Source organism: Caenorhabditis elegans, chromosome III, assembly GCF_000002985.6.
Source record: "Caenorhabditis elegans chromosome III".
In the NCBI taxonomy this organism is placed as follows: Eukaryota; Metazoa; Nematoda; class Chromadorea; order Rhabditida; family Rhabditidae; genus Caenorhabditis; species Caenorhabditis elegans.
Genome location: NC_003281.10, coordinates 11,449,439 through 11,470,888, shown reverse-complemented (window position 1 = coordinate 11,470,888; position 21,450 = coordinate 11,449,439). Strand labels below are relative to the sequence as shown.

Genomic DNA, 21,450 nt, shown 5'->3' with positions numbered 1-21,450 from the left:
TTATTAATCTGTTTTTTTGTTTTCCAAACTCACCTTCTCTTATTTCCATTATTTCTAAATTTTTAACAATCTCCTTTTCCAGAATGACATCGCTTCTCGGAGGCAACTTCACAGAAGCTCTGCACACAGTGCTTTCCAATCAGCTTAACGTCATGTCGCAAAAGACGTCGGATTCCGAGGCTCCAACGACATTCAGCTCATCGTCTTCAAGTGATTCACCGCCATATGACCCAATGTCGCTGGTTTCTGCAGGAATTTCTGATCAAAATGGATTAATGGACATGTTCAAGGATGGATTGGTGAGTTAAAAGTTTTTTCTCTGCAATAAAAAGTTTCGACCAATTAGCGACGTCCGAGTGGGCGTGGCCAACGGCGTTGATTGGTCGGACTGGTTTTCCGCCATGCGAGCTGCAATTTCTTTTAAAAATGACAAAATAAGAAATAATTTTCAGTTTGCCACACTCGTACCACCAACAGATGTCGCGAATTCGGACACGGCGAGCTCCGAGTCACCGGAGCCAGCGGCTCAATCGCATGAGGCTGCCGAGGAAACAGGAGGAACAGAAGAGGTTGGTGAAAATGTGAAAAAATTTTTTTTGAAAAATGCAAATTCTTCTCTTTCTCGTTCTGTTCACCTATCCAATATGAGTCAGAGAGAAGACAGAAATTTCAATATTGAATTTTAAATTTTGAAAAAAAATTGAATTTTTCCCCACCCTGTACTCTATTTTATTTATTTTTCGTTTTTCTCATCTTCAAAAAAAATTTAATATTTTTTCAGCAACAAGCCGCCGCCCTCTCACTGATCCAATCATTCGGCACGCCGATCCCATCAAAATTCGAAGACATTGAATCCCAGTTCTTCTCCGAGGCCACAATTCGTGACCTGATGCCTGTTCTCGCGTCTGTACAAGGATCCCCACCACACAATCAGAATCAGCTCAGCTTCGGATCCACGTCATCACCGTCGGCGTGGGCGAGGAATGCCGGAAGGAAGAAGTCGCATCCAGTTTGGGATTTCTTTAAGGATATGAAGGATAGCAGTGAGTTTTTTTATTGGTTTTTGTGGCAAGTGTGCTCTATTGGACTCTGCGTTTCTACTGCCTAAATTTGGAAAATTCTTAGAATACGTATTACGCGACATATTTGACGCGCAAAATATCTCGTAGCGAAAACTACTGTAGCGCTTGTGTCGATTTACGGGGTCAATTTTTGAAATTTTTGAAAAAAATATTTAAGAATATTAAAAATCTGCAAAAAATAAGTAAATTATACGAAAAAATTAAAAAAAAAAAGAATTCATTTCAAAAATTGAGCCCATAATTCGACACAAGCGCTAAAGTAGTCATGTAAAGAATTACTGTAGTTTTCGCTGCGAGATATTTTGCGCGTCAAATATGTTGCGCAGTACGCATTCTCAGAATTTTGAGTTCCCGTAATAACTGTGAAAATGTATAATTTTTTGTAAATGTTTGTAAATTAGAAAAAAATTGTTTCGACATTTTCGCGTTTTCTAGCAAAATTCATTGGTTTTTAAAAGATTTTTCTAAAAACATTTGCGTTCTGGAATACCAAAATTTTCAGACATTTTTTTCTGCTGAAAAATGGAAAAAAAGATGAAATTATGTAAACATTTATTTTTAGGCCAATTTTGAAGTTGAAAAAATGTCTGAAAATCTGAAAAACAGTAGTTATTCAAGTCAAATAAATTTTGAAAATAGGCTATAAGTTTTCGCGGGAATTTGAATATACCAATTTTTAATTAAAAACAAAATAAATTCTCAGATTTTATTCGGCAAGTACGGCCTATTTTCCATAATTTATTTTTAAAAATAATTTCCATAAAAATTAAAATGTTTGTTATAATTTTTATGAGAATCCACTGTAGTGGAAAAACCAATTAAGGAAAACATTTTGAAATTCTCAGAAACAAAAAAGAATCTCGGATATCCGCGCAAATTTCGGGGAAATTTGTTCTAATAATTATTTTTTCCATACCATCACCGAATTAAAAGCAACACTAGAGGTACAAAAATATAAAAACAACCAAAATTTTGCAGCCGGTGCCGGTGGAGTCATCTGCCTACACTGCTCGTGGAGCGGCGACGATCGGAGCCCGAACAACCTGCGAACACATCTCAAGAAGTTTCATTCGGACGACGGGATTTTCAATCGATTCAGCGAGAAGTTGGCTAAGGTGGGGTGGCGGTTTTTTATGTTTTTGAATTGGAAATTTTGTTTTAAAAACTGATTACTGGGTACTGAGCCTGCCTGCCTGCCGCCAATTCTCTGCAGTGTAGGCGCGAGGCAGGCAGGTCATGTTTGGAACGGCCTAGTTTTTAACTGGTGGTGCACGGCTCCCCAAATTTTCAGAGATCACATAGCGGGGAAATGGGTGCTGTAGCTTTAAAGGAATACCATGATTTTTTTTTGTACTGAACTAGGGTATAAAGCCCCCACTCATAATAAGGGGCCAAATGTTGACACGGTCCCCCTCACACCAAAATATGAGAGGGGGGGGGCACCTGTGTAAAAGTACCCTTCTATTTCTCCACAAGAGTCGGGGGGGGGGCACTCCGATCACATTTCGATGACCTCGAATCCCCCGCGTGATGAGAGGACAAGTGCGCGCCGCGCGCTCCCCCCGACCGACCACCCCCGACTGGCCGACAGTCCATAGGGCGACCCAAAAATGGAAAAGTGGACCGTCATCACACACAACAGGATCTTCCACCATCTCTTCCTCTCTCTCTCTCTCTCTCTCCGTCATCTCGGGGCGCTCGCGGTCTCTCTTTATTAGCACAGGCAGCAGCAGTAGTGTGTTTGTGTCTCTCGAAGACACTATCCCAATGCTTTCCCGTCCCGTTTGCTTTTCACATTCCCGACCTCTCCGAGACCTACCGCATTGGGGAAGAAAAAGGAAGCAAAGATGGAGACGGGGGGCGGGTCCCCCGCCGCGGGGGTTTTTTTGCCGGCCAAGCCCCAGTCTAGGTCTCCTGCCGCCCCGTGTTCACTAGCCCCCGCCGTCGCCCCGCTCCTCCGGTACTCTCTTTTCCCCCCGTTGTTGGATAGTTGGAGGGGAGGGGGGGGGGGGGGGGAAGACCTCCTTCCCCCTTCTTCTTCTTCCATTCCGAAAGAGACGGGGCGCGGCCCCCTTCGTCCTTTTTCATCTACCCCTGTCATCATCATCGTCGTCGTGTCTTCTTTTTTCGTCTTCATCTCCTCCTTATTCTTCGCCTTCTCATTTTCTCATTTTGCGTCCCCCCCCCCCCTGGTCTACCCTAACTAACAACTGGATTTTTGGATCTGACGAGATGTTATTTTTAGCCCCGGCCCCCCACCCGGGCTTGTGATTTTTTTCCGGGCTCATTTTGTAGTCCGGGGAGCCAAAAATTTTGAATTCGTCGCCAAGTTGGGCTGCGGTCGGAAAAAATCTGAAAATTTTAAATTTTTCGCTAAATTAGTTCGACCCTTTTTTGAGATGAAAAATCCACAATAAGTTTTGAACAAATTGGACTAAAAACTCGAATATCTCGTCCGTCATCCACTTTCTGACGGGAATTTCTAATTTTGCTCCAAAAATGAGCCCCAAAATTTTTTTTTTTTCGGTCATCAGAGGTCCGATTTTTTAGTCCCTAAAACTTTAGGGCCCCAAAACTTTAGTCCACCACCCCAAAAATTGAGGTGCTTCTCCCCCCGTCCAAAAATTGTTCCTCCTCTCCACAACCGCCGTATGTGAGAGTATTTGTGTACATGTGGGCGGTGTGTGTACGACGAGGCGGGTCCCCCCGTGTCTACCGCTCGTGCCCCGTTTTGACGCTCCTCTCATCTCTTCGTCTCTTCTTCTTCAACACTACCTCTCCTCTCGTCTCTAGTTCCACGGGGCCTTTCCGTTCTGTTATCGATTCACCCCGTCGTCTCGGGGCTTTTTGCGAGACAGAGAGAGACACATACACCGCCCTCCCTACTCCAGCGCCGGCGGGGAGAAAGACGCGACCGGCCACACTCCTCTTTTCATTTTCCCCCACACAACCACAACTTTTGTGGTTGACTGTCTCCAAAACATATACCTTTTCGATTTTTTCCCTCGTTCTTTTCCTCGCTCTCAACTTTCTTCCTTCCGACAGTACCACTCATATAAATCCAGATGGCCCGTCGAAAGCAACAAGAGTCCACGCTAGTCATAGATCCGTCCCACTCCAAGGATGACTCGGCATTCTTCGAGGGATCCTCCGGCTCCGATGCTCCCTCCACAATCGACACCACACAGCTCATGGCTCTTCTTGAGCAATCTGCTGCTGCCGCCGCCGCCGCAGCCGCCGCCTCATCCAGCGAAAACCCCATCACCTCATCCTTGCTCAAAAAAGATCGTACCACCACCACCACCACCGAAAAAGAGCTCTCCCCGTTGACAGCGGCGCGCGCCAGTGAGATCCTGTTCGCCGCAGGAATGCGACCACACAAGAAGACCTCAGAAATCTGGGAGCATTATAAATGTCTTAACGAGAAGCAGAATGTTGAGTGCATCTATTGTTGGAAGGTTCTCAAGCGGAATGATAGTAGTACCAAATCAATGTGGGGTCATATGAATGCATATCATCAGGATATTTTGAGAGATGGCACCACCCGAAAGAAGGTCAAGAGACCCGCGAACGGATTGGATTTTGATGAGGTACCTCTTGCTACAGTACCCAGTCTATCCAAAAGTATCAAACAATAAAAAAATATATTAAAAAATTTAATTTCTAACTGATATATTGTATACTTAAGAGACTTAACTCTTATCTCATTCCAGACTCCAACCCAACCGTACGTGAAGCGTGTCCGTGGCGGAGCCGGATCCAGCTCCTCGCTGCCCTCCATGGTAAAAATGGACCAAAAGCCCATGCTCGACTCGATGGCCTTCCTGCAACAACTTCAGCAATCGGGATCCCTGACAGAAGCCGACTTCTCCTCATTTGCCAACGGTTCCTCACTCAACTTCCTCGACTCGTTGCCCAAATCCTCAGAGGTGATCAACATTAACAGTGGATTTGTGAAGAAGGAGGAGATGGAGGAAGACACTGAAAATCATGTGGAGGTGAGTGGCTTATCAGTGTTAAGAGGCGACGGGGAGGGGGACACGTCAATGTGCTCGGGCAGAAATTGACAGGAAATATTTGGGAAGGGGGACCTGATAAGGACCCCAAAATTGATAAGGGTTCATGGAAATTTTGGGGAAACTGCCCATTCGAAGAGTATGATAGAATTTGAGCGCTTATTTAAATGGGCAGGGACTGCGCCCGACACCTACCGGGTTAGCGGAACCCGGCAGTTGTCGGGCGCTGAAAAACAAAGTGCGATTTTCTTAGGAAAGCTTTTTGATGTAAGTGGCTGCACCCGACATCTACCGGGTTCCGCCACAGAAGCAGCTGGCGCTTGGAACCCTCTAGATGTCGGACGCTCGAAAAATCTACAAAAAATTTACGAAAAAACAGGGACCGACATCTAACGGGTTTCTTGGACCGCCCTACTTTTTAACTTTCAGTGCGGAACCCGGTAGTTGTCGGGCCGTGCATATTAGGAACACCCTAGAGACTATTTTCTTAACCCAAAAAATTTCAGGCCGCATCCTCCTCAAGCTCCGATGAGCGCATCAAGTCAGAAACCCCAGACACATATGGATCGCCGAACACCTCCACCACTGATCAGAATGAGCAACTCGCCGCCTTCGTGAGCAGTCTCTCTAACTCCAATCCAATGATGTTCGCGATGCTCAACGCGGCCGGCAACTCGACATCCTCGGCACCAGCACCTCCAAAATCGAGCACAAGCCAACAAAGATCCAGCTCACCACCATCCGCGCACGACACATCGAATGGTTCAATGTCACCGTCAAAAGTGGACAAGGATCCATCGTCGTTCTCACTGAGCGAGGGACACTGTGCCGCTCAGCTCATGTCGATGGCACTTGACTTGGAAATGACAATGTCCTATCACAAACGACGATCCGAGATTGAGCTGTGTTTTGAGAGCAATCGGACTGTCGATGAGTCACAGGGAGCCGCTTCTCGAAAAGTTATATGTTTGACTGATCTTGGAAAGGAGATCAAGTGAGTTTAGCGTAAAACATCGGAAATTTTCGGCTCTAAAATTGAAAAAAAAGAGTCTGTGAAAGGGGGCGGGGTTTGAAACTTTCACGACCATTAAATGGGCGGAGCCTATAAGTCACGCCCATAACGTAGGATCGTCTAAAAAACTTAACAACAAAATCACAAAACTTTATCCCTACATTTTTAAGGAAATCGCTAATAGTAATTATTTTTTCCTGACAAAAAGTGGTTAAAAGTACGCGGATCCTGCAAGCCACGCCCATCACTATGGGCGGAGCTTATTTGAAATTTCCAACTATCTGGGCGGAGTCACAGAAACTCGTCAATTACCTAAATTTCAGAAATTCCTTTAAAAATTCCGAAAATCAGTTTTTTTTTAAATTTGAAAATTTTTGAAAAAATAAAGAAATAAATTTTCGAATTTTTTCCGAAAAATTTTCTCCGAAATCTCTCAACTATACATTGTACCTAAAATTCCAAATAATCATTTACTTATTTTCAGAATTACGGAACGAATAAACGGAAGCGTAAAAGACACGGAACTTTGGGTGAAGACGGATTTCAATCAATTCCATTGGGCGATACGTGGAAAATGTCAAAAATGTTTTAATAAGAATAGCTCTTAATTTATCGATTACCTGTTATTAATATATATCGTCGCTTTATTACAACCATTCCTTTTCTTAAAAATTTTAAACTATAATACATATATTCCTCTTTGCAAATGATGAGACGTCTCTTGTCTCTTGTCTCAGCAGCCGACGCTTCCCGGGTTCCGCCACTTGTAGTGAAACCCCGCAGCAGCCGACGCTCTCCACAACCCGTGAGACGTCGGCCGCCTGGGCCAAGAGACGTCTCGTCGCCAACCCACTCTTTCCTCATGCGCTGGTCGTTTTTGTGTACACTCTAATATACCTGACACACACTTTTGTGCCCTATTCCCCCCAAATAAAAAACTACTCAAAAAAATTTTCCTTATCAAGATTACGGTAATATTGTCACGCCCCCTTAAATATCATGAACATTTCCATCGCCCCTTCCGCCTAACTAGGAACTTTATACCTTTATTTTATTACAAAAAATGCCTTCTCTCTGTGTTTTATAAATTTGAAAACATAAATTTTAATTGTTTATTTTTCTTGTTGTTTTATGAAATAACTTTTCAGAAAACTTAGGCTCCGTTCCTTTAATGGTGCCGGGAATAAAACAATTTGGCGCGAGTACAAATTTTAGTTTTTCAAATGCATTTTGGCGGGAACTCTAAATTTTTTGGTTCAATAATTTTGGTGGAAATTCAAAATTTAATTTTTCCAATATTCATTTCGGCAGGAATTAAAAGGAATTAAAGACAGGATTTCTGATTTTTAATTAAAAAAAAAATCGATCAAATTTGAATTTTTTAAATTGAAATTTTGGCGGGAATTCAAAATGAAATTTTTGTGCAAATTTTGGATTTTTTTTTGGTGATTCAAATTTTAATATATTCGAAAAAAAAAACGTTCTAGCCGAAAAGTTCAAATTTAATTTTTTATTGAGTTTCTGCACGGATTTCTGCACGGGCGATTGTCAATGGAGCGCGAAAAATTCAACGAGGAAGACCAGAACACCATGATTTTAGCGGAAATTTTAATTTTAAATTTTTCAAACAGTCGTCAGCGAGAATTTAAAATTTAATTTTCTATAAACGTTTTGGCGGGAGTTCAAAATATATTTTACCAATTATTTTGCGAGAATTCAACATTTAAATTTATTGAAAAGTTTTGGCGGGAATTTTTAAAATTATTAAATTTTTAAATTTTTAAACCCTTATAGTATAAAAAATTGGACGGAGCTTGGAAGCCACACCCTTTTCATGGCCATTATTAGGGCGGAGCGTCACAATAATATTATTAGAGGCAAAATAATTTAAAAAATTTATTACTAGAAACTTCTAGAAAGTTAAAAAAAAAATGGTAGTCTAAAAAAAAACTAAAAAACAACAGAAAAATGAAAATGTATTCATATGCAAGAAGAGAATGTGATTGACCCGTTGGGTACACATGGGGAGGAAAGTTTGACACCTGAAAAACACTAAGCATTTTAAGACAATTTAGGCAATTAATCCACGTAGGCACAAAAATGCCTACCTGCGTGCCTACAAGGCGCAGTCATACGTGGAGAAAAATACAGAGATCGGGGTTGGAGAGATGACGAGCAAGGCACGACAAAAAGAGAAAAACTGGGAGAAGAAAAGGTGTGATATGATATTTTTTGATAGAGTATTCTGGCTAATTTTCTATAATTGTTGCGATGTACGGGGCTCGATTTCGAAGGAGCGCGATTGCTCGGCATGCGACGAGGAAACGTCGGACGAGTAGCTGAAAATTTGGGTCTCTCATAAAAGAAAATTAAAAACATTAAATTTTCCAGTTTCCAGAAAATTCTAAAACTTTCCAAAATTTCCAAGAAATTTGGAGCACTTTTAAAAAGTTTCATAAAAAATTGAAAAATTTTATTAAAATCTGAATTTCCCGGCAAATTGAGGAAATTCAAATTGGCAGAGAAAAATTTTGGTAGTACATTCAAATTTATAAGTCAACGAAATGTCCGAATAATTTTAATTTCCTAAGACCCCAAAAAAATTCTCACCCTCCTATCCGAATCGAAAAATCAATCTGATTCCTAGACCTCAACTGCCGTCTTCTAGGACAACTTCTGGTTCTAGGAGCCGTTGGTTGGAGTGAAGGACGTTGATGAGATGATGGGCGAGTTGACGAGGGTATCAGGTGATGAGTGGTACGGTAGGGACGTGTTAGACGAGTTGATCGACTGCTCGGGGCACTTGGAAGATCTTCTGATGGTGATGTTCGTGGCAGGAGGGAAGTGGTGTCATCAGAGCGACTGAAATAGAATCTTAAAATATTTAAAATTTGGATTTCTAGGCCACCGATTCTAGCTTGGTGGCCTAGAAGTTTATAACTGGGATTTCTAGGCCAGCGGGTGAAGTTTGTTAGAAGTCTGAAATGCACAGTGTTAAACTGCTAGGATAACCTAGAAACTAAAATTTTGGGAATAGTGGCCTAGCATTTCGGCCAGCGAAAAGTACAATGGCCTAGAAATTGAATGTTGGGTTACTAGGCCTTCGGACTAGTGACCTTGTTCTTTGAAAAAAGAGCTCAAAGTTCGATTATCTAAGAATAAAACTTTTTCCTAGATGCCCCAGAAATTCGGAAAAATCTCAAAAACAAGTTTTCAGGCCACGACTTTATTTTTTTTTGAAGTAGAAATTTAGGCTTTTAGGCCAGTTTTCAAAATCTGAACTTTCAGACAAATAGGCCACAACTAAAACTCACCCAGACAATTTCTCGGGGCTATCAACCTTTGGATAATGCTTATAAACCACATCAAATTGGCACAACGGACATCTCCGTTTCGACAGCAACCACGGATCGACACATTTCGGATGGAACTCGTGACCGCAGAACAGGACACGAAGCTCAGTACCCTCTTCGTACTCTTCCAAGCATATCACACATCTCTCTTGTGCCGAATGTGACGATGATTGAGCCACCGAGGTGAGAGAGCCGAATACGGCAAGATATGACGAGTGCCGAGATGAGGAGGATCTGTGTTGTTTTAATCGGGCAAATGTGGAGCTTGTCTTCTTTTTCTGGCCGGCTTCAACGTTCTTTTCCTTTTGGAAGCTTCGAATCTCCATCTTCGTCAAAGCAGTTCTCGCGAGAGCCCGTAGCCAGAGCTCTCGATGCATGGTAGGCTGGCATCTGATTTTAACAACGACTAGAAGCGATACAAAAACGATCAAAATGATGAGTAATCCAAGGAGTGTGATGTTAAGAACAGTTGGTCGGAAAACTTGAAGCTTCAAGACTTTGGTGGGCTTCTCGTCGATAAACGAGATTCGGAGCTTGGTGACAGCGCCGCGTTCTGATGCGGATCTCAGCTCCGATCGTAGACGTTCGGTTTGTTCATCGTCTAGGACGATTACAGGGATTTTGGATCCTCCGATCTGGAAAAAAAAACGGAATATGAGAATAGGCAACGGAGCTTGAAGTTCCGCTGAATTATGGGATTTAAAACTTGCATCGCCTAGAAAATTTTAAAGATCTCATTGGAAAAAAATGAAATACCAGAACTATAACAGGAATTCCGGTTAGTTCTACAGTGTTTCTGCAGTACTTCGGAATTGATCTGGACAACAGGTCTACTCCGACTTTTGTGCAAAAATACGGCTCCAGATTTTGGCTCAACTTAAAGTCTAGGTACAATGTCATTCCTGATATTGGTTTTGGCAAGAACTGACATATTTTGCACAAACTTGGCCCAATGAGAGCGAAGCCAAAGTTAAGCCTGGACTATGGTCGGAGCTGCAAGAATTTGGCTAGACTTCAAGGACAAAGTAAATTACAATTTCCTAAAAATTTATACCAGGGCTGTGCGGCAACCGGCAATAGCCGAAGTTGCCGAACACAAAAAATTTCGGCAACCGGCAAATTTTTATTGCCGAAACTTTGGCAACTTTTCGGCAACCGGCAACCAGGTTTCAAATTTTTTTATTGAAATTATATTTCTGACCGTTTTAGAAAAAAAGTATGGTCGTTTTTTTTTCGTTTACAGTGAAATTGTAGCATTTTTCATGCACTCTGAATGCTTTTTTCTGAGCTATAAAAAAGCCGCACAGCCCTGATTTATACATTGTTGTATAATAATGCCTATCCTTAAAAAACGGTAAAATGACACAACCCCGCCTCACATCTATCCTAAATCCCACACTAATCCCCTCCCCTCATTCACACTTACCATCATCGGCCTCGTGGTCCTTTCGACACGTGATGCGGGTCCGACAATAAGAGCCATTGCGCCAGACTTTTCGGCGAACCTTGCCTGATTGTCAAGCGCCACACATCCGGTGAGGAACTTTTCGACGTCATCGTAAAACACAACGGGTACGTGCTCGAATACCGTGTTGTCGAGGCCTTTGCGACGAGCGTCGCAAGCTCGGAACGAGGAGACCTGGAAAATTTTAAGGTATTTGATAGGGTTTTAAGTGGTTAAAATTTGTTAAGGTGAAATTTTGAATGCAGCCTTTGCCTAGAGCCTAATATTCATTGCAAGGCCCAGTGTTCCAGGCGATGTCCTGCTCACGGCTAAAGGAGCTAAGAATCTAGCCCCCCCTCTAGAATTACTCTACCGTACCCCCCGCCGTTATCTTTCCACATAATCCCAATGTTGCACCATTCACATTTCATGGGTCATCAATGGGATTACACCATCTCATTTCCCCCTAAAATTTATGCGCGACCCCCGTGGGCTCTTTTGAGCCGCCGCCGCCGATGATGATGGTGGTGAAAAGAAGAGAAGAAAAATACGAAGAAGATGCTGGACGTAGTAATTGTGTGGTATTATTTGTTTGTTGTATGTTTTGTGTGCATGGGGGGGGGGGGGGTATATCTCTATGTTTGTCTTCTCTCCTTTTATCCGTGTACTTGTTAGCACATGCATTGAATGAACAAAAAGAGTCTTGAGAAGAAGGCTGGCTGGGGCTTCTTCTCCCGAAAAACCCCCGCCGAAAAATTTCATTTAGCGTCTCGTCGTCGTCGTGGAAGAAAAGATGCTCAAGTGGTCCCTAGGGAGGCCGTGCGGAAACCGTGTGGCCCGCGCCGCTACTCTACAAGAAATATTGTTTGTGTGGGAAAGAGATTCTACATACCTAATCGGTGATAAATGGCTGTGAGGTCTTGGTGGTCGATGAGAAAAAAGGGAATTTTTGGATTCAAATTTTCCGAGAATTTTTTTTTTGGCGGGAAATTCAAATTTTCTGAGGAAACGTTTTGGCAGGGAATTCAAATTTTCTAAGAATGTGGCGGGAAAATTGAAATGTCTGAGAATTCTATAAAAAATGTTTCGCGGGAAATTCAAATTTTCGGGTAAATTTTTTTAGCGGAAAATTTGAAATTTATAATAAGACATTTTGGCGGGAAATTGAAATTTTCTGAGGAAACGTTTTGGGGCGAAATTCAAATTTTGTGAAAAACATCTTGGCGGGAAATTCAAATGTTCTGATAAAAAGTTTCGGCGGGAAATTCAAATTTTCTGTGAAAAGCCTTGGCGGGAAGTTTAAATTTTTCTTATAAAAAAAATTTGGCGGGAAATTAAAATTTTTAAATAAAATATTTTGGCGAGAACTTCAAATTTCCTGTGAAAAAATTTTGGCGGGTAATTCAAATTTTCTGATAAAACGTTATTGGCATGAAATTCGATTTTTCTGAAAGAACAATTTTGGTGGAAAGTTCAAATTTTCTAATAAAAAAGATTGGCGGGAAATTCAAATTTTTTTGATAAAAAGTTTTGGCGGGAAATTTAAATTTTTCTGAAAATTTCGATCTTGTAAAAATGTGCTACAACGTAAAAACCCTGCCTAGCCGAGAAATTTTCAAAAATTTCAGATGCCGGCCTGAAAAAGCTCTAAACTTGGCTAGTTTTGGGCCGGCTTAATTAATTTTGAGCTTATCCGAAAATCTGAACATTTTAAAAGCTATAGCTTCAAAAATTTAACCGCAAAAAATTTTTTGAATTGTCGGACCCCTCACAGCCAGAAATTCCCTTCTTTGTTTTCCATTTCCCCTATCAAATAATCCTACCACGGAGGTCAAAGGCTTCCTTCCTCCGTTTTCTGCCAAATTCGATTAGTGCTCCCCCCCCCCCATACGGAAATTGACAAAAGCCTCCAGGGCCCGTTGTACGTAGAGTAAATTGTATTTTATTCCTTTTATTTCTGTGTTGCTTTACCCCCCTAAAAATCAAATGCTGCTTTTTCGGGTGCAAGGAAAAACTAATATTTTAGAGAGCCTCCCTCCCTTAGGGATATCTCAAAAAAAACCGGGTTCGTCGGAGCCCCCGGCATATATCATCTGAAAGAAGCATAACAAAAACCAGGCCGTTTCACACCAGATGCCTTTGGGAAAGAGCACACACTCACCTGCACAATGTCTCCACCTGTTTCATAATTGCTTCCGACCGGAGAGAATGTGCCAGACAGCTTGATCGTTTTTTCGTCCTGTGTTCGATCTGTAATTAGGCTTTGTGGATAAGGTTGGGACAGGAAGTTACAGGTGGTTTTTGAAAATTTGTTAGGCTCTGCAGACCCACTTAATGCCAGCCTGTCCTATTACTGTTTGATCTACAAAAAATGCAGTGAAACATTTTTTGGCGGGAAATTCAAAATTTTCTAATAAGGACTTTGGCGGAACGTTCAAATTTCCTTAGAATTTTTTTTTCGCGGGAAATTTGAATTTTGTAAGAAACACTATGGCGGGAGATTCAAAGTTTCTGCAAAAATTTTTATTGGGAAATAAAAGTAAATTTAAAAAAAAGAAGTGAGAAAATTTGGCGGGACGTTAAAAATTTTCAAGACTACGTCAAAACTCAAAAGCCAACCCGAAAATGTTCAAAATTTATTTTTTTATTTTTAGGCCACCCTTGCAATTTCTAAGCCCATACCACAAGTCGGTCACTTCTTCTAAAGTTTCGAGAGTCATTTTCCAAACTTTTGAGACAAATTAAATTTTCTAGGCCATCCAAGAAAATTCTAGGCCACCATCAAACTTTTAAACGTTGTCATAAACTATAAAAAATAGTGTTTGATCTTCTTCTCTGACGTCAATTGGAACATCTACTCTACTCTACCAAAAAAGTCATCGTTTTCCCCGCAAAACATACCCTCATTGATATTCGTGTGCGTCACAAAAATATCGGCTTTTTCGGCAAATTTGAATTGCGACGCAAGTGTCGTGTGCGAGACCGATGGACGTGCATGTACGTAATTGGTTGATAATAGGGTTGTATTAAGTAATATGAATAACAGTAACCGCATTGTTATTGTTGACTGGAGAAGGAAGAGAATTTTAATAATTCATACAAAATCTGAAAGAAAATTGGAATTAGATGATACTAGGGAAATTTTAAAAAAATTGAAAGAAAAAGAACATTTGCGGAGTAGTCAGGGGTAATCCGAAAAATCGTCAAAACTGAAGCCTTTAAAAAATCGGAAAAGAATGGGTAGGTAGGCATGTAGGCAGGCAGGCATGAGGTAGGCATATGTGTTTGACAGCGTGCCTTTCATTAAGTTTTGGTGCATCGGATAGATTTTGCAGACACTGATACGATGCACCATGTTTTCAAATTTTTGGAACATTAACATTATTGTATAAGTCTCCATCTAACGCAAAAATCACAAAATAGGCAGTAGGCAGGCAAGTAGGTAGGCAGAAACGCAGGCAATTTATTACCATTTTTTTTATAAATTAAGGTGTATCTAGTCAATTTTGCAAGCACTGATACGGTGCACCATGCTCTCAAATTTTTGCAAAATTAAAATTATTGTGTGAGTCTCCATCTTACGCATAAAATCACAAAATAGGCAGTAGGCAGGCATGTAGGTAGGCAGAAACGCAGGCAATTTATTACCATTTTTTTATGAATTAAGGTGCATCTAGTCAGTTTTGCAAGCACTGATACGGTGCACCATGTTCTCAAATTTTTGCAAAATTAAAATTATTGTGTAAGTCTCCATCTTACGCATAAAAGCACAAAATAGGCAGTAGGCAGGCATGTAGGCAGGCGGAAACGTAGACAACTAATTTTTTTTCGTAAGTTAAGGTACATCTAGTCAATTTTGCAACACTAAAACGATGCACCGTGTTTTCAATCTTTTGGTAAATTAAAAATTACAATGATTGTGTAAGTCTCTAGTTCACGCTATATTGCACAAAGAAGTCGTAGGCAGGTGTGTAGGCAGCCAGGCATAAGGTAGGCATATAGACGAGAGCTTACCTGCCTATCACATGGTGCATCGAGCACCATGATTTTCCGTGCAAAATTTTTGGAAACTAAAAAATTTAAAAAAAGGATACTTCTAATAAAATCGAGCAATTAAGGAAAACTGAACATTTTCGAAAGCCTAGAAAAAACACAAAGGCTAATAAAAAACTATTTTCTGTCCCGTTTCTCTGTGTCTCCCGCCGGTCGGCACCAATCAAAAAGAATCGTGAAAAAAAGAGAGAAAAGCAATAAAAAATCAGTGTGAGGTCTCTCTTGTGTTCGCGACTTAAAGGTGTCACTTACCCCCGAGTTCTGCTGGTAGGAAAGAATGTTTTAAGGAGAGGCGGGGTTTATGGGGTGCGAGAGAGAGGGTGGAGGAGAGACGCAGAGAGACAGAAAGTGGTGAGGGAGTGGAGAGATAGAGAAGACACGAAAACCATAAAACTTGGTGAATCGAGAGCGGCGGGAAGGGTACAACCTACCCTAAAACAGGCGTAGGCAGGTATGGACCTGTGCCTACTGCCAATTTTAACGTGGACTTTTTTGACACCCCAGGATAGGTAGGCAGGCGTGTCTACCTACCAGCTGGTAAATCTTTGGAAAATTTAAATTATTGTGTAAGTCTCCATCATATCACGCAACAATGCACAAAATAGGTTGTAGGCAGGCGGTTAGGCAGGCAAGTAGGGATAATAGCATTACATTTGACGCGCAAATTTTCAAATACTTAATAAAAATTCGGAAAGTTACGGTGCATCGGACGAAGTTCCTATTTTGCACTAACTCAAACCCAATGCATCATACCTTACGCACAAGTTTTCCATATTTCTAGACCAATTTTGCTAGTAGGCATTTTCCGGCAAATCGGCAATTTGACGAAAATAAAAATTGCGGCAAATTGGCATGTTGCCGGATTTGAATAATTTTGGCAAATCGGCAAGTTGCAGAAATTGAAAATTTTCGGCAACCGGCAAATTGCAGAAATTGAAAATTTCCGGCAAACCGGCAATTTGCCGAAAATTTTCGGTAAATTGTGGGCTTGCACTTTTTTTTGTTGGAAATTTCAGAATTTCAATTTTAATCGGCAAAATTGTACGAATCCTATGAATTTTCCTACACCTAACTTGAAAAGTAAGAAAATTCTATGAAATTATCTAAAGAAAACGGGGAAAGAATTTCAAAAAGGCACAGTTTTAAGTGCATCCGTCTTAAAAAAATCTCTCTAAAAATTTCCGGCAAATTGATATCCGGCAAACGGCAAATCGTTAGTTTGCCGAAAATGGGAATGCCCGGCAATTTGGCAAACCGGCAAACTGCCGGAATTGAAAATTTCAGGCAAATCGGCAGCCTGCCAATTTGCGAATTTGCCGAATTCGCCGAAAAAAATTGCCGAACGGCAATTTCCACCCACTTCTGATCCTACCCACAAATTTTTCAAAATTTTGCCCGATCACCCCGACGTATCATAATGAGAAAGCCATAAAAATCTGAAGGGGAGTAGGACACCACCGTCGGTGCGAGAAAAGAGATTAGAAGAACCCATTCGTTTTATGTTTATGTGTTCTTCGGCACCCACCCGATACATTCAGATACATCTGGTCGCCAGCCAACCACTTGAGATTATATTTATGTACACCTAGATTTGATCTGACTTTTTTTTTTGCTATGAAATTCTGTTCAAATCCACTAATCCACCCCAAAAGCCTGTGTGCTCACCCCGAAATTTTTATAGCCGACCCCGTTCGTGGAGCAGATGTTAGTGGTGGTAACGAAACGATCAGAAACATATGAGGGTGGTGGAGAGGGAAAAGAGAGCAGAGAGATAAGATTTATGACGTGGAATTGGTGGAAGAAGGCGGATTGAATTATGGGAGATATTTGATGGGCACGCAAGAGAGGATGGCAAGAAGAGCAAGAAAAGGAGAGTATAGTACTATATTCACCGGAGTATATTTCAAAAGTTGACATTTTGACCTGCTTCGTGCGTAGGAGTAAGGTTGGGTGAATTGCAAAAAAAACTTTTCACTAAATTTAAAATTTTGCCCATATGCCAAAGTCACTGAAAATAGCTAAAAAATCTTTAAAACTTCTGAAAAGTTGGGACTATTGGGAAAAGTTGCAAAAGTTGCAGAAAATTGCCAAAAATTGACGAAACTTGCCAAAAATTGCCAAAAGTCGCAGAAAACTGCCAAAAGTTGTCGAAAATTGCCAAAAAATGTCTAAACTAGACAAAAAATTGTCGAAAATTGTCGAAAATTATCGAAAGTTGACGAAAGTTGCCGAAAACTGTCAAAAGTTAACAAAACTTGCAGAAATTTAAGAAAACTGCCAAAAGTCGCCGAAAACTAAAAAATTTGACGAAAGTCGCAGAAAATTGTCAAAAGTTGATTAAAATTGCCAAAAATCGCAGAGAATTGCAGAAAATTGCAGAAAGTTGCCGAAAGTAGTCAAAAATTGGCGAAAAACTGTCAAAAGTTGCCAAAACTTGCAGAAAAATTGTCGCAAATTGCCGAAAATTGTCAAAAGTCGCAGAGAATTCCAGAAAGTTGCCGAAAACTGCCTAAAGTTGACCGAAATTGTCAAAACGTTGGTGAAAGCTGGAAAAATTTGACGAAAATTGTCGGAAATTGGCAAAAACATCTGTCCGTGAGGTCTTGTTAATTGTAATACAATTTTATTATAAAATATTTGAAAACTAAACTTTATTTTGATAAATTCCCACTAACTCTGCCTTATAAATTTTCGAACAGACAGACTTAATTCCTACAACTTATTGTTCAACTTTGGCTCCTTATATCTCATTTCTCTTTAGCTATACTACAAACTTGTCAACTGACAAAATATTTTTCACATCTTTGCCTAATGTTTTATAGTTGAACATTTTTTGATAAAATTTAAATAAACCGAGATATGAGTAGTCAAAAAGGTTTTGCACATGGTGCATCGACCGGAAAACTATTAATTTTTGATATATATATATATATATATATATATATATATATATATATATATAATTGTGTTACAATCAAAAACTTTTCAAATTCAAATGTGCAACAATAGGGCATTCATTACAATGTAATAATGCAGACAAGACATTCAAAAAATGAATAGAACCCAAACCAAAACGAGTGAAAAGAGTGAACAAAAGGGAAAGGGAGGTGGGGGTCCTGGTGTTATCTGTGTGAACACCCTCTCACCCCGAGAGGCTGGCGGCTCACACAAAAAGTGCTGTGGTGACAGGTTGTGATGGCGTGTGGTGATGGATTATTGACAGCGAACGTTTCTCACGGATCTTTACGACCTCTGAAGTGCAGGCAGCAAAAAATGAGAGAAGAGAGCACCATCTAATTAGATATTTATTGGAAGAAGTACAAGTTTCAGTGCAATTTGCTCAAACTTTCAAGAAAATTGTTTCGTTTTGGCGAAAGTTACTGAAAGTTACTGAAAATAGTGGAAAATTGCAAAAGTTGATGAAAATTGTCGAAACATTGGCGATGATTGTCCAAAGTTGCCGAAAATTGTAGAATATTTCCGAAAAATGCCGAAACTAGCTGAAAAACAAGCCTAAAATTGAGGAAAGCTGCAGACATTGGCAAGAAAGTTGCCGAAAGTTTGTGGAAATTAGAGATTGAAAATTGCCGGAAATCGCTGGAAGTTGCCGGAAATTTTGAAAAAAAAAGTACCAAAAACTGCCGAAGTTTGACAGAAATCTGCGTAAGTTGTCGGAAATTGTCACACAATTATAGAAAATACCAGAAAATGTGAGAAAGGTGTTGAATATTGTCAAAAGTTGCCAAAAGTCGCCAAAAATTGTCAAAATTTGACAAAAATTGCCAAAATTTGCCAGAAATTGCCAGAAAAAAAAAGAAAAGTTTTTGAAAATTGAGGAAAATTGCTAGAAGCTATTAATAGTTGGCAATAATTGTCAAAAGTTACTGGAGTGTTTTTAAAATAGATGAAATTGCCGTGAATTATCAAAAATGCCAAAAGTTAAGAAACAATTGCCAAAAGATGAAAAACATTTGCAAAAATTGTAGAAATTTGTCAAAAAGTTGCAATTGTAGAGTTGTCAATAATTGGCAAAGGCTGCCAAAAATTATTTAAAGTTGCCTAAAAAGGAAGAAAACTTATGCCAAAAAATATGCCAAAATTTTCCAAATTTTCAGGTTAATTTTTCACTTAAAAAAAAACACCAAGTTCGTTCAGACTCAAAGAAAAAAAATGAAAAAAAGGGTTGGAGCGGTAGGTGTATTCATTTAAAAGATGAATAGAAAATCAAAAACTCCATCTCCATCATTTATGTGGCTTTCTCTGGGTGTCCCGAGGAGCCCCAATGCAAAAAGAACTAAAAACGCAACTTTTTAGAATGGACGCGACTGGAGCGACGACAATACGGCGGTGAGATGAAAGGAGTGAGCGGCGGACCGATGCGGCGGGGAAAAAGAAAACATTGATAAAAAATTGGCAAGTGAGAGAAAACTATGAATTAGAGAAGGAGAAGAAGAAGTATGCAATTGCAAAATGGAGAATTCGGGTTCGCTTTTCGATGACCTTGTAGGGTGCGAAAATCGAACGGACATGTGGAAGGAGGTGAGAACTGAGAACTTTGTAGAGGGGAGATTTGCTTGAGGTGGGAGAGAATGTAGACGGGATAGCAGATTGATAAAGATATAAGTGTACATCAGGATTATTAGTACTTAAAAAATTACACAAACCTCTCTAGATGCACCATGCTAAAAAATATCGGAAAATTTGAAAAAATGGCGAAAATTCTAAAAATGGCAAAAATTGGCAAAAAAAAACTGAGGAAAGTTGCAGAAAGTTGGTGAGATTTGCCGAAAGCTGTCAAAAATTGGAGAAAATCGCCAAAAAAAAGTCAATGAAAATTGTTGAATATTGAAAAAATTATTAAAATTTGATAAAAGTTGCCTGCAATCTCCAAAACTTGCAAAAAAATGCCAAAAAGTGGCAGAAAATTACAGGCAATTTGAAAGGTCTGCGAAAAATGATACAACTTGCAAAAAAATTGCAGAAATTTGCCAGAAAGTTACAGAAAATTGCCGAAAGTTCAAAAAAGTTGGCAAAAGCTCGCAATAGCTTGTAAAAGTTGCCGAAAATTTTGCCAAAAACTAGCAAAAAGTTGCCAAAATTTGCCCAAAATTTTAGAAATTTGCCGAAAATTAAAGAAAATGAGAATTTCTGGATTTCCAGTAAAAAATCGATTTTTCAAAAAGACATCCGTCAAATCAAAAAAAAAACCGAAATGTGGATTTTCTATGCTATAAATTTGAAAAAAATGTGCACATTTTTCTTTTCGGCGAGAAACACTAGTGATCGATGGTTAAATTGAAGCCAATTAGAATTTGGGAGGAAGACACACTTCACACATTTTCAAATCTAGGGAATTGAGGTCGAGAAGGAGCAGGAGCTCAAAATATTCAAAATTTTGGAGGAAATCGACATAGACATCTGCTCTCAATTATAAAGCTTTACTATTGGCTTTACTAGCAAAATGCGTATATATTTTTCAGAAGAAGAGTAACATTTCATAATTGATTTTTTTTTAATTTTTGAGATTATTCATAAAATATTCCTAAAAAAAATATTTTAAAATTTTCGGGAAATTTTGAACATTTCTAGAAGTCTGAACTCTGGAAAGTTCACGATTTCAAAATTGTTTAAACAAGTTTTCAGGATTTGATCTACAAATTCGGAATCGTCCAAGTAGGCATGAAATACCTGCCTATCTGCCCACTCAATTGTTGCAATATTTAGTAACTTCTGGTGATCCATCAACCTTAAATGTACTTAAATCAAGTTGAAAACTAAAGCTAATTAGCTTATATACCAAAATTAGACAGTGATTTAAAATAGTTAGTTTCCAGCCGCAAGGCGGTCAAATTTCAAATTTTAACTGATTCTTTGAGCAGTGTTGTTCATAAAATTTCAATATGAAATTCGGTGTTAAAGAAATTTTCAACTACACCAGCCGTAAACGCACAATAATCAAAATCCTAATTCATATCTCAATTAATATGTAGCAGCAAGAAATTACAAACATATGGCGATTGATTGAATCGTAAAAGAAACTAATAAAAATAGTCAACCTAATGGTCCTTGTTATTCTCCAACCGTCCGTTAATGTTTCCATTTCCCCTTATCGTCTGAATCGAAGGGGTGGTCATAAAAAATCTGTCCCTATCGCTCTTTTACAACAATACACCCTCTCTTTTTTTGTTCTTTTAGTTTTTGATTAGGATAGAATGGAAAAGTGCATTTTGAAATTTTGAGAAAAAATTTGAATTTTGCATTTCAAAAATTATTTTTATAAAAGTTAGAGCTCGGAGAGTTGCTCCAAAATTGAATTGAATTTCACCTCAAACTATACCAAAAACATCCGAATTTTGAATTTTTCCGAATAAATTGTAGAAATTTCCGGAATTTGAAAAAATACCACGATATTTTTTTTCAATGAAAAGTTATTGAAAATCAAAAGTTTATTTTAAAAAAATACAAAAAACATTCAGGAAACCTAATAAGA

General features: G+C 39.5%; 2 protein-coding genes and 8 non-coding genes across 11 annotated transcripts; 5 read left to right on the top strand and 5 right to left on the bottom strand.

Moving 5' to 3' along the window:
- Window positions 1–80: 80 nt before the first annotated feature.
- bed-2 (BED-type domain-containing protein) lies at window positions 81–7,224 on the top strand (the record flags this gene model as incomplete). Of its 2 annotated transcripts, NM_001374881.3 has the most annotated exons (7): window positions 81–299; window positions 453–569; window positions 782–1,043; window positions 2,061–2,197; window positions 4,796–5,080; window positions 5,605–6,092; window positions 6,595–7,224. In NM_001374881.3, the coding sequence occupies 7 exons, from the start codon at window positions 84–86 to the stop codon at window positions 6,716–6,718; spliced, it is 1,629 nt and encodes a 542-aa protein (NP_001362179.1). In that variant the 3' UTR covers window positions 6,719–7,224. The 2 variants fall into 2 exon arrangements, with proteins under 2 accessions (NP_001362179.1, NP_001362180.1); NM_001374882.4 differs by lacking the exons at window positions 81–299; window positions 453–569; window positions 782–1,043; window positions 2,061–2,197 and adding an exon at window positions 4,148–4,672.
- Y47D3B.20 lies at window positions 2,900–3,059 on the top strand. Its single transcript, NR_052749.1, has one exon. It is a non-coding gene; the product is annotated as an Unclassified non-coding RNA Y47D3B.20 (non-coding RNA).
- Y47D3B.23 lies at window positions 2,903–3,082 on the bottom strand. The gene has a single exon (NR_052748.1). It is a non-coding gene; the product is annotated as an Unclassified non-coding RNA Y47D3B.23 (non-coding RNA).
- On the top strand, window positions 3,128–3,246 carry Y47D3B.15. Its single transcript, NR_052747.1, has one exon. It is a non-coding gene; the product is annotated as an Unclassified non-coding RNA Y47D3B.15 (non-coding RNA).
- Window positions 3,269–3,440, bottom strand: Y47D3B.24. The gene has a single exon (NR_052745.1). It is a non-coding gene; the product is annotated as an Unclassified non-coding RNA Y47D3B.24 (non-coding RNA).
- Window positions 3,303–3,423, top strand: Y47D3B.16. Its single transcript, NR_052746.1, has one exon. It is a non-coding gene; the product is annotated as an Unclassified non-coding RNA Y47D3B.16 (non-coding RNA).
- A 769-nt stretch (window positions 7,225–7,993) lies between the features above and the next one.
- Window positions 7,994–14,012, bottom strand: plr-1 (putative E3 ubiquitin-protein ligase plr-1). Its single transcript, NM_067072.6, has 6 exons — window positions 13,809–14,012; window positions 13,069–13,157; window positions 10,890–11,102; window positions 9,425–10,098; window positions 8,721–8,972; window positions 7,994–8,449 (listed from the first exon to the last, which is right to left on the bottom strand). Exons 1-6 carry the CDS (start codon window positions 13,960–13,962, stop codon window positions 8,368–8,370), a joined length of 1,464 nt encoding a protein of 487 aa, NP_499473.2. The 5' UTR covers window positions 13,963–14,012; the 3' UTR covers window positions 7,994–8,367.
- Window positions 11,339–11,446, top strand: Y47D3B.18. Its single transcript, NR_052744.1, has one exon. It is a non-coding gene; the product is annotated as an Unclassified non-coding RNA Y47D3B.18 (non-coding RNA).
- On the bottom strand, window positions 11,470–11,619 carry Y47D3B.14. The gene has a single exon (NR_052743.1). It is a non-coding gene; the product is annotated as an Unclassified non-coding RNA Y47D3B.14 (non-coding RNA).
- Window positions 14,013–16,382: 2,370 nt separating the features above from the next.
- Y47D3B.25 lies at window positions 16,383–16,627 on the bottom strand. Its single transcript, NR_101856.1, has one exon. It is a non-coding gene; the product is annotated as a small nucleolar RNA Y47D3B.25 (small nucleolar RNA).
- Window positions 16,628–21,450: the final 4,823 nt, after the last annotated feature.

Excerpts from the sequence above, each read along its gene's own strand:
- plr-1 (NM_067072.6), bottom strand. The coding sequence starts at position 13,962 with ATGCGGTTACTGTTATTCATATTACTTAATACAACCCTATTATCAACC. Across the intron at positions 10,099-10,889 it reads GGACCACGAGGCCGATGATG|ATCGGAGGATCCAAAATCCC; the intron begins GTAAGTGTGAAT and ends TTTTTTTTCCAG. Across the intron at positions 8,450-8,720 it reads TTTTCGATTCGGATAGGAGG|CTACTCGTCCGACGTTTCCT; the intron begins GTGAGAATTTTT and ends CCAAATTTTCAG.